The 17,465-nt window shown below is 41.9% G+C and overlaps 1 protein-coding gene across 6 annotated transcripts in view; it reads left to right on the top strand.

Moving 5' to 3' along the window:
- LOC110499157 (dnaJ homolog subfamily C member 7) overlaps positions 1-17,465 on the top strand; it is a 113,798-nt gene that overhangs the window by 40,735 nt on the left and 55,598 nt on the right. For 5 of the 6 annotated variants that reach the window (XM_036955924.1, XM_036955920.1, XM_036955917.1 and 2 more), the window contains exon 7: positions 4,784-4,855. Coding sequence is in view for 5 of the 6 variants with exons in the window: in XM_036955920.1 (XP_036811815.1) it covers positions 4,784-4,855 (72 nt within the window). In the remaining variant the exon portion in view is untranslated. Of the gene's footprint in view, positions 1-4,783; positions 4,856-11,304; positions 11,442-17,465 lie in introns of those variants that run through there. The other variant, XM_036955921.1, reaches the window with a different exon arrangement.

Genomic DNA, 17,465 nt, shown 5'->3' with positions numbered 1-17,465 from the left:
ATACATACATACATACATACATACATACATACATACATACATACATACATACATACATACATACATACATACATACATACATACATACATACATACATACATACATACATACATACATACATACATACATACATACATACATACATACATACATACATACATACATACATACATACATACATACATACATACATACATACATACATACATACATACATACATACATACATACATACATACATACATACATACATACATACATACATACATACATACATACATACATACATACATACATACATACATACATACATACATACATACATACATACATACATACAGATACACATATACATGTATGTATACATACCCACACAAACAAATCATATATAAAAATATATATTTAAAGAATATGTATATACATCCATATGCACATATACACATACAAACATTCATACCCCAGAATAACAATCTACACTGATTTAAAATATACACATACATAATACTAAAATGCTAAGAGAAAATAGTAATAAAGTACAAATAGTAATTATATGTACGCACACCTACACAGACATAAGCACTACAGAGGGCTGGTGGGACTCTAGTCGGGAGAGAGGCCCACGGCCAGACAAAGGCAGAACGGCACAAAACATCAACCTGCTAGCCAGGTGTCTGCCCCCTCCCAACCATCACCCCCAGTCCCCTGCAAGCAATAAATAAATGGTATGGTAGTAAGAATAATGTAAGGATTGTAAAATAAATAACGAAACAAAACAAAAGTGGGGGAATATAAGTATATCCGTCCGAAGGTGTCAGTGATCAAACCTGGAAGTAAAAAATATGCATCGCTCTGAGCACAGCCGGGATGAAAGTGAATGTAACGTTAATTGAGAGCTCTGACCGCCATCCATTGGTCTGCTCAGCGTCTTACATGTTCGGTAACCCTTGTTGAGCCCGTTTAATACGTTTTCACCCAATATGGTATAGTATGGATTCGAGTCCATGAGCAGACCCTAACATGGCACTCTAACCTGTACGGGGGATTGGTGTATATCCCCGGATAAACTTCTCTGCGTCCAAAACCGAGGAGAGCCAAATCTTCTCACCGGAAGGCGGGGTAATTCTTAGTCTTGCAGGGAAGAGTAAGGCTGGGCGAAGATGGAGTTTGTAGAGTTTGGTCATTTACATCTCTGTAGTCGGCGCGATGCTTTGCCACATCGGGCGCATAATCCTCATAGACACGGAATGGATGCCCTTTATGTGACAGGTTGCCCCTCATTCGAGCTTCACGCAGGATAAGATCCTTGGTCTTGAAACTGTGACAACAGATGATTACTGGGTGAGGACGTTTGCCCGGTCCAGGCACTGGGACAAGGGAGCGATGTGCGCGGTCCAGCTGGGGATCCGAATCCAAAACATCCGATCCCATTGCATCCTTCAATAGCTTGGCGAAGAAGTCGGTGGGGCGAGAGCCCGCCTCTACCCCCTCTGCCAGACCAACAACGCGAAGGTTATTACATCTGGATCGGCCCTCCAGGTCCACCACTTTCACAGAAAGCCTCTGCACAGTATCCTGCAATGACGTGCATAGCTTCTCTAACTCGTCGATCCTACCAGCGTTGAATTCAGAAGCTTTCTCAAGGTCCACAATACTCTGGCCATGCGACGCGACCGTTCGAATGATGCTCTCGATTTTGGTGTCCAGTTCAGCAATAGTGGCCTTAAGATCCTCAGCCATAGCAACACGTAGCTCCCCCAAAGCCCGGGTAAGTTCTGTAAGTGTCATGTTGTTGCATGTGCCTCCCGCCATGTCTGTCTCGTTGTTTAGTGGGGAGTAGGCCTCCGCTGTGGGTTTATTGTCCTTTGGTCGCTTATTACTCGGCATTTTCATATAAAAAGTTACAATCTTGTATTAGAAATAAACGTTTGTTGTAAAAAGTGCCATAAAGTAGGTTAAATTAGATTATTTAGCAAAAAAGTTGCAGGAGCCATGCATTTACATATCCTAGCTTCTGGGCCTGAGTAACAGGCAGTTTACTTTGGGCATGTTTGTCATCCAAACTTCAAAATACTGCCCCCTACCCAAGAGAGGTTAAATAAGTTAATTGTTTTGCCCCACAGTTAGTGAAACAGCTAAAATGGTTTACATACCAAGTGTTGTCATCGATTCCTTGTAGAGACTCCACACTGCTGCCTTTGTCACATGGGATGGCAGCAGCTTGCCACCAAAGTGTTTGTCCTGTGTTGTGGAAAAGTTCTTACACGGACACTCAGTCTATCTTAAATGAGTCACTGTTCGTCAGCGAGCTGGATGGGTTCCAACCAACTCAATGCACCATATTACAAATCAAATGTATTTATATAGCCCTTCGTACATCAGCTGATATCTCAAAGTGCTGTACAGAAACCCAGCCTAAAACCCCAAACAGCAAGCAATGCAGGTGTTGAAGCACGTTGGCTAGGTAAAACTCTCTAGAAAGGCCGAAACCTAGAGAGGAATCGGGCTATGAGAGGTGGCCAGTCCTCTTCTGGCTGTGCCAGGTGGAGATTATAACAGAACATGGCCAAGATGTTCAAATGTTCATAAATGACCAGCATGGTCAAATAATAGATCTGGGACAGGTAGCACGTCCGGTGAACAGGTCAGGATTCCATAGCCGCAGGCAGAACAGTTGAAACTTGAGCAGCAGCACGGCCAGGTGGACTAGGGACAGCAAGGAGTCATCATGCCAGGTAGTCCTGAGGCATGGTCCAAGGGCTCAGGTCCTCCGAGAGAGAATTAGAGAGAGCATACTTAAATTCACACAGGACACCGGATAAGACAGAAGTACTCCAGATATAACAGACTGACCCTAGCCCCCCGACACACAAACTACTGCAGCATAAATACTGGAGGCTGAGACAGGAGGGGTCAGGAGACACTGTGGCCCCATCCGATGATACCCCTGGACAGGGCCAAACAGGAAGGATATAACCCCACCCACTTTGCCAAAGCACAGCCCCCCCACCACTAGAGGGATATTTTCAACCACCAACTTATCATCCTGAGACGAGGCCGAGTATAGCCCACGAAGATCTCCGCCACGGCACAACCCAAGGGGGGTGTGCCAACCCAGACAGGAAGATCACCTCAGTGACTCAACCCATTCAAGTGACGCACCCCTCCTAGGGACGGCATGAAAGAGCACCAGTAAGCCAGTGACTCGGCCCCTGTAATAGGGTTAGAGTCAGAGAATCCCAGTGGAAAGAGGGGAACCGTCCAAGCAGAGACGGCAAGGGCGGTTCGTTGCTCCAGAGCCTTTCCGTTCACCTTCAAACTCCTGGGCCAGACTACACTATGACCCGCTGAAGAGATGAGTATTCAGTAAAGACTTAAAGGTTGAGACCGAGTTTGCGTCTCTCACATGGGTAGGCAGACCATTCCATAAAAATGGAGCTCTGTAGGAGAAAGCCCTGCATCCAGCTGTTTGCTTAGAAATTCTAGGGAGAATTAGGAGGCCTGGGTCTTGTGACCGTAGCGTACGTGTAGGTATGTACGGCAGGACCAAATCAGAGAGAGGTAGGAGCAAGCCCATGTAATGCTTTGTAGGTTAGCAGTAAAACCTTGAAATCAGCCTTTGCCTTAACAGGAAGCCAGTATAGGGAGGCTAGCACTGGAGTAATATGATCAAATTGTTTGGTTCTAGTCAGGATTCTAGTAGCCGTATTTAGCACTAACTGAAGTTTATTTAGTACTTTATCCGGGAAGCCGGAAAGTAGAGCATTGCAGTAGTCTAACCTAGAAGTAGCACAAGCATGGATTCATTTTTCTGCATTTTTGGACAGTTTCAGATTTTTGCAATGTTACGTAGATGGAAAAAAGCTGTCCTTGAAACAGTCTTGATATGTTCGTCAAAAGAGAGATCGGGGTCCAGAGTAACGCCGAGGTCCTTCACAGTTTTATTGTACACATCTCAATCGGGAGCTCTCCTGCGGCAGTCCCAACAGTTGTCTGTGTGTAGCCATATATAAAGACAAGTTATATTTGCATGATTTAGCATAATTAATCATTACCATTTTGTTTCATGTGACCAACCAATACTGTTTCATAACGTGACAGACCAACACCTCACAAGGCTTCTCTCTAAGCTGAGACCTTAACTGAGAAATCTTAAGTTCTCAAAACAACTTCATTTGTACTGATAGTTGATTTGTACAGTCAGCCACTTGCATGAACACAGAAATTGGTTATTAGAACAGCACAAACATTCTAATTCCCATTCCACCTGGGTGGCGTCCTGGCAATACTATTCCATTATCCTATGCGTAGTTGAAGTTCACCACTCGCTGCAAGTCCTCATGCTTCAGGTGTAACCTGTGCTGGATTGGGCCAGCTCTTTTTGATGGGAGGCATTAGACAGTTCTCTTTTATATGACTGGTGGCGGAGAGTCAGGTGTGTCCTACTGATGCTGAAAGACAAATTCCAGATACAAATATTTTAGCATTCTTGTACAATAGCAATGCTGCCATGTCAATAACATGTCTCCAAAAATGACACGGTGTCTCCAGTTGTTTACATTTAGTAATTGGGACGCACCTTCCATATTCACTTTCCATGCACTTTTTTTTGAGACGGAACCCATGTGAAACACGGTTGTTGGTACTGGTCCCTCAGGGTCACTCTACCGGCCTTACGCCACAGATGGGAAGACTAAGTTTATTCCCAAAAAGCCATCAATGCACTTTGTAACCACTGGCCAAGTAGTCACAGAATTCTCAATCTGTCTATTGATTTTCTTGCAGGGTGTGCAAACTATGTGCTACTTCAGCAAGAACTGGAGACGTGTCGTCAAGAAAATGAGAGACTGCGAGCAGGTATTATTCAAATGGAACATTTCTATCATGTTTTTTCTTTGGGGGGGGGGTTACAGCCTACAGTTGAATGGAGGGAACCCTGCCTACTGAGATTTACCATCCAAAACAATTCCCTTTTCCCGGGATAAATAGCTGCGAGAAACTGGTAAATTATACCTTTACATGAACAGCATGGCGTGAAATGGAACTGTTAAATTATATGCAACGTCTAAATATAGCTTCTCTACGGCCTCTGCGTGATGAAATGATGCTCAAGGTGGGGACCGACAGCCCATCTCAATATGGAGCGCAGTTCACAATGCACGTAGACCTACGTATCTCATCATGGTAAGAGTTTTAAAACAGCCCATCACTCGAATATTGTTGCTTTAAATCAGTGAACTCGCAAACACTCCCTCGCAGTCTCTTTCTCTCTATCCATCAACTCGTCCCTAACCCGGACGACGCTAGGCCAATTGTGCGTCGCCCCACGGACCTCCCGGTCGCGGCCGGTTACGACAGAGCCTGGGCGCAAACCCAGGGACTCTGATGGCACAGCTGGCGCTGCAGTACAGCGCCCTTAACCACTGCGCCACCCGGGAGGCCCTGTTTTTTCCATTCATCAATTTATACACAGTACCCTATAATGATAAAGCAAAATGGGTTTATAGATTTTTTGTTGTGATATTTCATTTTGTATTTAAAAAAAAAATGTTTTACATAAGTATTCAGACCCTTTTACTCTGTACTTTGTTGAAGCACCTTTGGCAGCGATTACAGCCTTGAGTGTTCTTCGGTATGACTCTACAAGCTTAGCACACCTGTATTTGGAGTTTCTCCCATTCTTCTCTGCAAATCCTCAAGCTCTGTCAGGTTGGCTGGGGAGCGTCGCTGCGCAGCTATTTTCAGGTCTCTCCAGAGGTGTTATATCGGGTTCAGGTTCAGGCTCTGGCTGGACCACTCAAGGACATTCAGACTTGTCCCGAAGCCACTCCTGTGTTGTCTTGGCTGTGTGCTTAGGGTCGTTGTCTTGTTGGAAGGTGAACCTTCTCCCCAGTCTGAGGTCCTGAGCACTCTGGAGAAGGTTTTCATCAAGGATCTCTGTACTTTGCTCCGTTCATCTTTCCCTCCACCTGGACTAGTCTACCAGTCCTTGCTGCTGAAAACCATCCCCACTGCATGATGCTGCCACCACCACGCTTCACCATAGTGGTGGTGCCAGGTTTCCTCCAGCTTGGCATTCAGGCCAAATAAGTGCTGGTACTGCTTGATCTGTGGCAGCGGCCTGAAGTACGGAGTCAGGTGTTGTTGCCAGCCATAGCTTTCCACCAGCACCGTATCGTCCATATCTTTATTTGTATGCAGTTGAAGTCAGATGTTTACATACACCTTAGCCAAATACATTTAAACTCAGTTTTTCACATTTCTTGACATTTAATCCTAGTAAAAATTCCCCGTCTTAGGTCAATTAGGACCAAAAAGTACCATCTTTGCCCCCATATGCAGTTGTAAACCGTAGTCTGGCTTTTTTTTGGCGGTTTTGGCGCAGTGGCTTGCTTGCTTCCTTGCTAAGTAGCCTTTCAGGTTGTTTCGACAAAGGGCTCATTTTACTGTGTATCTACAGTGGGGCAAAAAAGTATTTAGTCAGCCACCAATTGTGCAAGTTCTCCCACTTAAAAATATGAGAGGCTTGTAATTTTTATCATAGGTACACTTCAACCATGACAGACAAAATGAAGGGGAAAAAATCCAGAAAATCACATTGTAGGATTTTTAATGAATTTATTTGCAAATTATGGTGGAAAATAAGTATTTGGTCACCTACAAACAAGCAAGATTTCTGGCTCTCACAGACCTGTAACTTCTTCTTTAAGAGGCTCCTCTGTCCTCCACTCGTTACCTTTATTAATGGCACCTGTTTGAACTTGTTATCAGTATAAAAGACACCTGTCCACAACCTCACAGTCACAAACTCCACTATGGCCAAGACCAAAGAGCTGTCAAAGGACACCAGAAACAAAATTGTAGACCTGCACCAGGCTGGGAAGACTGAATCTGCAATAGGTAAGCAGCTTGGTTTGAAGAAATCAACTGTGGGAGCAATTATTAGGAAATGGAAGACATACAAGACCACTGATAATCTCCCTCGATCTGGGGCTCCACGCAAGATCTCACCCCGTGGGGTCAAAATGATCACAAGAACGGTGAGGAAAAATCCCAGAACCACACGGGGTGACCTAGTGAATGACCTGCAGAGAGCTGGGACCAAAGTAACAAAGCCTACCATCAGCAAGGGCATTGAAGATTAAACGTGGCTGGGTCTTTCAGCATGACAATGATCCCAAACACACCGCCCGGGCAACGAAGGAGTGGCTTCGTAAGAAGCATTTCAAGATCCTGGAGTGGCCTAGCCAGTCTCAAGATCTCAACCCCATAGAAAATCTTTGGAGGGAGTTGAAAGTCTGTGTTGCCCAGCAACATCCCGAAAACATCACTGCTATAGAGGAGATCTGCATGGAGGAATGGGCCAAAATACCAGCAACAGTGTGTGAAATCCTTGTGAAGACTTACAGAAAACGTTTGACCTCTGTCATTGCCAACAAAGGGTATATGACAAAGTATTGAGACACTTTTGTTATTGACCAAATACTTATTTTCCACCATAATTTGCAAATAAATTCATATGATAAATTACAGGCCTCATCTTTTTAAGTGGGAGAACTTGCACACTTGGTGGCTGACTAAATACTTTTTTGCCCCGCTGTAGATTCTTTTGTACCTGTTTCTTCAGCATCTTCACAAGTTCCTTTTGCTGTTCTGGGATTGATTTGCACTTTTCACACCAAAGTACGTTCATCTCTAGGAGACAGAATGCCTCTCATTCCTGAGCGGTATGACGGCTGCGATGTCCGATGGTGTTTATACTTGTGTACTATTGTTTGCACAGATGAACGTGGTACCTTCAGGCGTTTTGGAAATTGCTCCCAAGGATGAACCAGACTTTCTAAGGTCTTGGCTGATATCTTTTGATTTTCCCACGATGTCAAGCAAAGAGGCACTAAGTTTGAAGGTAGGCCTTGAAATTCATCCATAGGGACACCTCCAATTGACTCAAATGATGTCAATTAGCCTATCAGAAGCTTCTAAAGCCATGACTTAATTTTCTGGAAATTTCCAAGCTGTTTAAGGGCGCAGTCAAGGGGCTGGTGATGCTTTAGTGGGTCTCTGACCACATTTATCTTTCTGTTTTGGCTGAGTATAGGCTACTTACAGTAGGCCCATAAAACAGTTGGGGGTATAGGGTTGGACTGTTTTGTCATGATAGGACAATAAATCAAAATATATTAATTTATTATTAAATGTATATCCCATATCTGCACAAAATTGAAAGTGATCTCACAACCCCTGCTCGCAGACAAACATGGGCTCTGGGATTTGCATCCACTTTTTTTTCTCACTCAAAGCCACATTTTTTCCAAACACAAAAACACACACCACTATCAAAATTCAACCGCACATACCCACATACTGTGTCTTCTGTTTGCTGTGTTTTTATCCCTACAATTAGTACTTTTGTGTTCCAGTTCCTTATATTTTAGGATGTATTATTTTGTTACCCTTCTGATGCTGTCTTATCTAATTATAAAATACTATAAATAGAAAGTGGAATACTAATTATTTTACAGCATTCTCTGTCTTGTGGTGTAGTTGTGGTTTATTTATTTTTCAATTGTTGTATTTTATTTTGATATTACAATCCCTAACATGGATATTATTGGGTGTTCCATTTTTTGACTTCTCTATGGGAACTTAGTCATATTTAGGATAGCTAGGATAGTCTTGGTGTCTCGGAACATTTAGTTATCAATAATCAGTTTATAGGAGAGCTGGAAGTTTTTTTTTGTGTTTAAAAAAAATATATCTATTCTCTTTGCGCTGTTCTGCAATTTCCTTCTGGTACGGATCATTCGTGCCTATTTTCGTGCTAGCGAGTCTTTCACCCAGTTTTTTAACCATTTTATCTTTGAAGAATGCAAATCTGCCAACGATTGGGCGCTCATCCTCTGTCCAAACGGTGTACATGTTCGAGTTGGATTTTGTCGACAGGATCGCCTGGGATCTGTAGCGCTGTCAGAATGATTTCACCACAATTTCAGGATCTTCGCTCTCATTTGGTTTGATACCAGTAAGTACCAGATTCTCTGATAGATCTAGTCTGTATGTCAAGTAAGGCTTCTCGCAGAAACATTTTCTCCTTTTTAAGTTAACCTCCATTTCAATCTTATTGACTCACGTTTTAGCTTGTTTGTTTCTCCGTTGTCGCAGCTTTTTCGTCACTCATCGCGAAGCTTGCCTTCAATTCTTTTTTTATATCTTTACGGACTCATTCAAGTATGCCAAGTTGATCATTTATCGACTTTAACAGATTGGTTTCCACCCTTGCCATTCCCGGTGGTGAAAATCATAAATCGTCTGTGTCCGTCAGACACATTTTCGTTTGGGGTTGGGCTCTCTGTTTACTCCGTCATGTTTGGATGTTTTGTTTTTTGGTAATATTGGTTTATAAATGTGTCTAGCCTAATTTATTTTTTGTGGTGTTATCCAGATTGAAGACCCATGAGTATATGGAGTTGAAGTGCTAAAATTTAGTCAGACTTTTTTTCTTCTTCTTTTTTCTTGAAGCGATCCGCACCGCTGTTCAGTCCGCCATTTTACCTGGCCCAGACTACCTGAAAACAAACCTGTTTTCGCTTTGTCATTATGGGGTATTTGTGTGTAGATTTTTATTTTATTCAATCCAATTTAGAATAAGGCTGTAACGTAAGAAAATATGGAAAAAAGGAAGGGGTCGGAATACTTTCGATTGCGCTGTATACATTTAAGTCAGGTTACTGAAAATACGAGCTTGGTTCCCAAGTTTCTAAACCATACCAAACCATCTTAGGTACAGTGTCGCTATAATATTTGAATTGAAGTGTGATCATAAACATTATGATATTGTAGCGATCCGCAATTGAATTCCCCCCCAGCCTTCAGATGTGAGCTAAACAGTGCACTTGAGATGCGTTGCAAAAGTGAACTTTATCATTTCCAAACGTATAGGTCAGTTGTATGCTGCTTTGCTATCAATCAAGGGCGCAATATTTAACTGATGCATTTCGCAATATTCAATTTATTTACACAAAACATATGAACAAAAGTATTCACTGTTGAAGTTGATCCATGTAGGCCCTTCATATATAGCCTATGCGCAGCACTTCGTTCAATTTATCTAATCAGTTCTTGTTTTCGTGCCTGAAATGTCAGCAAAACCTGTCAAACAGACATTTCTCTCAAAACACTGGGATGTCGATTCGCACGGGACTACTATTATCAGAGGACCTTGGAGTTGGTTATTCTGTCTGGAATTGTTACTCTTGCCATGTACAAATTACTGACGTTTTGTGCTTGTGCACATAATTACCCCCAGTAAAACTAATCCTAGGCCTAGTTCTATGTGTAATCAGGTGTGTTCTTAGTCAAGGTTGATGGGAGCACTCCAAACAAAAGACAATTTAATAAATTGACAACTCATAAATGGAATGAAATAAACCAAAACTTGTTTCTCACAAATGTAGCCTAGGTTGTGCGTTCTGCAAACATGTCCACTCCTACATTGACAATGGTAAGATTGTCATATGATTTGAATGCATTAACAGAAATAACCTTAACCAAACAGACATTTTAGATTAGAATTTATATGGTAAATGTACTGCTGGTGATACGGTCATCCATGTGGCCGCCACAATGGAGGAGTCTACTGAGACAGGTGTGAATCAGGCAGGTGTCTTGTGTGGCGTAAAATATATATTTTCCACTGCTCAACTGAACTCTTGATCGACCAAATGGGGTCAGCCCTAAATGAAAGTCATCTGTTCCCGGATGAATAACAATGAAAATAATTGTCTTTCAAATGAAAAGCACAATGTGTCTGCTTTGTACAGACACATGAACACTGAAATTGTAAATGACTTACAAAAGTACAGTTCAAATCAACTGTTTTCAGACGAGTTCATTGGAAAGTTGTGTTCAGTTATTCATTTTTTGGGCAGACAATCATCTCCGTTGTCATTCATTTGGGAACAGATGACTCCCATTGAAAAAGCACTGGCTCCATCCAAAATACTCGACACAAAATTCCAATACATTTGACTTGACAATGATGTAGTACATCATATATGGTTTTAATCCGTGTTCATGTGTCTGTGGCCGTACTCTTTTAGAGGTAAACCAATAAAAATCTGGATTCTCAGATCATTTGGGGAAAAAATTGCTAACTGGTATGTCCTGCAGGACTACAATTCCATTTAGTCGCAGTCAGGACGTGGAGCAAGTGTTTTGATGTCACATTGCTAATGGCTGTAAGTTGTATTGAAGTCTCATTTCAGGTAATTTAATCTAACTTTTTGACTTTGACAAATTTATTCCAGAGCTATGTAATCGTGACAGGATGGATTTGTAAAGGAAGACACACAAATGGAATGGATTGCACAGATGAATGGAATAAGTAACAGATTCAAATGAAATTGTTTCACTTTTAAGATTTAATAAAGATTTGATATACCTATTGGTTGTTTTTCTTTTAGGTTTAGAAGAGGACATACACTGAGCATACCAAACATTAGGAACACTGTCCTAACATAGTCCCCCCCCAATAGGCCTCCATTGTAATTTTGTCGGTGAATGGACTCTACAAGGTGTCAAACGTTTGACAGGGATGCTGGCCCATGTTAACTCCAATGCGTCCCACAGTTGTCAGGTTGGCTGAATGTCCTTTGGCTGGTGGACCGTTGTTGATACACATGGGAAAGTGTTTAGCGTGACAAACACAGCATTTTGACATAACGGTGCACCTGGCACCAACTCACATACCCTTTTAAAAAGCTCTTGAATCCTTTTTCATGCCCATTCACCCTCACATACAATCCATGTCTCAAGGCTTAAACATCCTTCTTTAACCAGTCATCTCCCCTCCATCTACACTGATTTTAAAGTGGATTAAATAAGGGATCATAGCTTTCACCTGGTCACTGTCATGGAAAGAGCAGGTGCCCTTAATGTTTTGTACATTCAGTGTATATTGCCGGTTTTCCAGACCCAGATAAAGCTTAGTCCTGGAATAAGTGATTTCCGTGGAGAATTTCCATTGCGAGTGCTTGTTAGTCCAGGACTAGGCTTAAAGAGGGGGCGGCAGGTAGCCTAGTGGTTAGAGGTAGATCGAATTCCTGAGGTGACAAGGTAAAGATCTGTCATTCTGCTCCTGAACAAGGCAGTTAACCCACTGTTCCTAGGCCGTCATTGTAAATCAGAATTTGTTCATAACTGACTTGCCTAGTTAAATAAAGGTAAAATAAATAAATATTAAACAAATGAGTCTCCGAAACCGTCCCATAAGTGTTTTCTAGTAGTTAAATGGAGGTTCAGCTCCATGGACAACATCTAACCAGTTTGGACTATTGATTACCCCCAAACTGGATCACCAGTGGTTATTAGCAAGATGTGGTGATTGTGACAAGTACCGTGTGAATATACTGGTCCCGTTCCAGGCTGATTTTATTTTTCAGTCCTGCTGCATGAAGCAACCTAAGGTTGCATGCAACGTTGTGAATGTACACAGTCAGGCATGAGGTTGATATATGTGGTTAGCTAATATGTAAACCCTTATCCAGGCTTTGTGATTTCTGGAAGGAGATTGCAATGTAGGGGATGATTTACCTCTTGGAACTAAAACTAAAATAAGTGGAGAATTTCAGGGTCTATAAATTATGCACGGTTGAATAGTCTGGAATACTGGTTGAAAAGAGTCTGGAATACTGTTGAAGGAATGCACCTCTTTCATGAGGAAATTGCTGGCATACTTTTGCTGGCATACTTACTGTCCCCAATTTATGCAGTTCTCTGTTTTTTTGTCCACTACCTGTAGGTCATAGACTACAATGTAGTGAGGTCTGGTTGAGTTATGATCACTCAATGGGGTCTATCTACAAAAGGAAGCTGGAGAATGGAGATGTAATCAGTGGATGTTCCCAAATCGCCCCCTAACCCCTTGGCTCTGTAACCCTTCATCTCTGCAGATCTGTAAGGTGTAAAGCAAAATGGTGGAAGCTTTACCATTGCACTGCTTATAGCTAACGAGACCGTACAGATCTGCAAATATCAAGTGACTTGACTTGGAGCGATTTTTGGGACCAGCGTGTGTTAGAGCATCTAGATTCTCCTACATGGTAATGATGGTCCAGTTCATGATTAACCAATCGTGTAAATTGGTTATATGCTGTCCACAGTTCTGAATCCTAGTATTGCAGGTAAAAAAGTATATAATCTACACATGCATAGGGGGTAGGGGACTATTTTGAAATGGGCATCCAAGATCCAACAGAGTAGGGCACACCTGAAATGTGCCCGAGGGATGTAACGGCAGTGTTACTTGATTACAGTCCTGAGTTCACCTCAGAGGCCTACACTTTTAATTATTTTTTTACTTTTGGGGTAGCAAGATCTTGATTGAGCAAGAGCATTCTTGTAGAATAGGATATATTCCTACTGAATTGTCCAAATTAAATCCATGAATGTTAAATATTTAGAATGTTGCAAGCATTGTGTTATAGTGGGTGTATTAATTTCCACAATAATGCTGTTTTTAAACCAATACAGGTATCTCAAATGAAGCGTAACCTTTACTCGGCCATTTTCACTTGTACCTATGACCCCCCTGAAATGGGATTGTCACTAATTGCCACAAAATCAGTGTCCGCATACTCAACCAATCAGATTAATGACTGTGAGTATGATTAATGAGATTAATTAAGTATGAGATTAATGAGTATGCCGACCTACTTGCCGGGGTTGATAAGACACGCATTTTATTTTTTGTCTTGTTCAATTAAAGTGTGCAAGCTTAACATGAAGTTTGCCCTTACTCATGCTATAGTTACTTGTCCTAACCCAAAATAGGTTTACTCCAATAGCTGCATTGTTTTTAAAATTGCATGGAGATGAACTGATATCTTGATTTTTAGATTTTCATTTGAAAAATACCACAGTTTCACTGAAATTTCGTGTTTTGAAATTGGCATATTTTAGGCATATTTTCAAGAACTTTGATGCATTCTGACTTCAAAACATGAATATGAAACATGCTTAGTCTTGTTAGGAGAATGCAGAGTTTACATTCTGTCAGAACGTTATTGTTAGATATTAGGTATCCAGTGGAGAGAAGGGCCACAGTCTGGTTTCAGTTGTTTGGTTGTAATTTGAAATACTTGCTACACCAGAAGTTAATGGATATGTGTAGGAGGAATGTATATTGTGGAGGTTGGATGTGGGCCAGGGTCTTGGAATGTTACTAAGTAAGGGGAAAAGCAATCACATGCTTTCGGTCACTGATAAGGGTGGATAGCTGTTGATTAGTGCATAATGGGGGCCGAGGTCAGGTCACATGTAGGGAGAAGTTTATTACCCATATCACTTAACTTCCTGCCTAGCAACAGATGTATTGGCTCTCCAGACGTGTGAGGAGACTCGGCATAGGAGGAAGTTATAAATATATGTGCTTGTGTAAACATGTTTTTCTTATGCAGCTGTGTGACCCAGTGGGTGAATAAACTTGGTTTGAGCTTTACTGGTCGTCGGTGAGTTTTTACTATGTTTATTTCGAACCTAACAGTTGGTGCTGCGATCGGGGTTCACCACAATTTACAATGGAACTACGGAGTCCAAATCAGTGGAAAAGGAGCTGGCACCAGAAACAAGGTAGGCAAAGTAGGCTGAACAATTAAAGGATACGGACCTAGAAAAGCCTGAGTTAATTTAGTAGGCCCACTGTAAATATTAGGTTAGACTGGAGCACAGCGTGTTCAGGAGGGTTTAGCCCCCTTAATAGGTTAGATTAGGGGTTGGAGTCTAAGTGTCTGTAGTATACAGTTGAAATCGGAAGTTTACAAACACTTAGGTTGACGTAATTAAAACTCGTTTTTCAGCCACTCCACACATTTCTTGTTAGCAAACTATAGTTTTGGCAAGTCGGTTAGGACATCTACTTTGTGCATGACAAGTAATATTTCCAGCAATTGTTTAGACAGATTATTTCACTTATAATTCACTGTATCTCAATTCCAGTGGGTCAGAAGTTTACATACACTAAATTGACTGCCTTTAAACAGCTTGGGAAATTCCAGAAAATGTCATGGCTTTAGAAGCGTCTGATAGGCTAATGGACATCATTTGAGTCAATTGGAGGTGTACCTGTGGATGTATTTCATGGCCTACCTTCAATTGCAGTGCCTCTTTGCTTAACATCATGGGAAAATCAAAAGAAATCAGACCAGAAATTGTAGACCTCCACAAGTCTGGTTCATCCTTGGGAGGAATTTCGAAATGCCTGAAGGTACCACGTTCATCTGTACAAACAATAGTACGCAAGTATAAGCGCCATGGGACCGCGCAGCCGTCATACCGTTCAGGAAGGAGACGCGTTCTGTCTCCAAGAGATGAACGTTAATTTGGTGCAAAAAGTCCAACTCAATCACAGAACCACAGCAAAGGACCTTGTGAAGATGCTGGAGGAAACGGGTACAAAGTGTCTATATCCACAGTAAAACGAGTCCTATATCGACATAACCTGAAAGGCAAGGAAGAAGGCACTCCTCCAAAACCGCCATCAAAAAGCCAGACTACGGTTTGCAATTGCACATGGGGACGAAGATCATACTTTTGGGAGAAATGTCCTCTGGTCTGATGAAACAAAAATAGAACTGTTTGGCCATAATGACCATCATTATGTTTGGAGGAAAAGGGGGATGCTTGCAAGCTGAAAACCATCCCAACCATGAAGCACGGGGGTGGCATGTTGTGTGGGTGCTTTGCTGCAGGAGGGTCTGGTGCAGTACACAAAATAGATGGCATGAGCAAGGAGAATTATGTGGATAAATTGAAGCCAGTGAGGAAGTCTAAGCTTGGTCGCAAATTGGTCTTCCAAATGGACAATGAAGTTGTGGCAAAATGGTTTAAGGACAACAAAGTCAAGGTATTGGAGTGGCCATCACAAAGCCCTGACCTCAATCCTATGGAATATTTGTTGGCAGAACTGAGTGTGCGTGTGCAAGGAAGCCTACAAACCAGACTCTGTTACATCAGCTCTGTCATGAGGAATGGGCCAAAATCCACCCGACTTATTGTGGGAAGCTTGTGGAAGGCTACCCGAAACGTTTGGCCCAAGTTAAACAATTTTAAAGGAAATACACTCAATTAGTATTTGGTAGCATCTAAACTTCTGACCCACTGGGAATGTGATGAAATAAATAAAAGCTGAATTAAATCATCTACTATTCTGACATTTCACATTCTTAAAATAAAGTGGTGATCCTAACTGACCTAAGACAGGGCATTTTTCTAAGGATTGCGCCGAATACAACACCTTACAGTGAAATGCTTACTTACAAGCCCCTAACCAACAATGCAGTTTAAAGAGGAATAAATAAAAGTAATAAGTAGTAAAAGAGCAGCAGTAAAATAACAATCTATAACAATAACTACAGTGGGGCAAAAAAGTATTTAGTCAGCCACCAATTGTGCAAGTTCTCCCACTGTCATTTTCATCATAGGTACACTTCAACTATGACTGCCAAAATTAGAAAAAAAATCCAGAAAATCACATTGTAGGATTTTTTTAATACATTTATTTGCAAATTATGGTGGAAAATAAGTATTTGGTCACCTATAAACAAGCAAGATTTCTGGCTCTCACAGACCTGTAACTTCTTTAAGAGGCTCCTCTATCCTCAACTCATTCATTACCTGTATTAATGGCACCTGTTTGAACTTGTTATCAGTATAAAAGACACCTGTCCACAACCTCACAGTCACAAACTCCACTATGGCCAAGACCAAAGAGCTGTCAAAGGACACCAGAAACAAAATTGTAGACCTGCACCAGGCTGGGAAGACTGAATTTGCAATAGGTAAGCAGCTTGGTTTGAAGAAATCAACTGTGGGAGCAATTATTAGGAAATGGAAGACATACAAGACCACTGATAATCTCCCTCGATCTGGGGCTCCACGCAAGATCTCACCCCGTGGGGTCAAAATGATCACAAGAACGGTGAGCAAAAATCAGAGAACCACACGGGGTGACCTAGTGAATGACCTGCAGAGAGCTGGGACCAAAGTAACAAAGCCTACCATCAGTAACACACTACGCCGCCAGGGACTCAAATCCTGCAGTGCCAGTACATGTCCAGGCCCATCTGAAGTTTGCTATAGAGCATTTGGATGATCCAGAAGAAGATTGGGAGAATGTCATATGGTTAGATGAAACCAAAATATAACTTTTTGGTAAAAACTCAACTCGTCGTGTTTGGAGGACAACCAACGAATGCTGAGTTGCATCCAAAGAACACCATACCTACTGTGAAGCATGGGGGTGGAAACATCATGCTTTGGGGCTGTTTTTCTGCAAAGGGACCAGGACGACTGATCCGTGTAAAGGAAAGAATGAATGGGGCCATGTATCGTGAGATTTTGAGTGAAACCTCCTTCCATCAGCAAGGGCATTGAAGATGAAACGTGGCTGTGTCTTTCAGCATGGTAATGA

This window comes from Oncorhynchus mykiss, chromosome 20, assembly GCF_013265735.2.
Source record: "Oncorhynchus mykiss isolate Arlee chromosome 20, USDA_OmykA_1.1, whole genome shotgun sequence".
Classification (NCBI taxonomy): Eukaryota; Metazoa; Chordata; class Actinopteri; order Salmoniformes; family Salmonidae; genus Oncorhynchus; species Oncorhynchus mykiss.
This window is presented reverse-complemented; position numbering and strand designations above follow the sequence as displayed.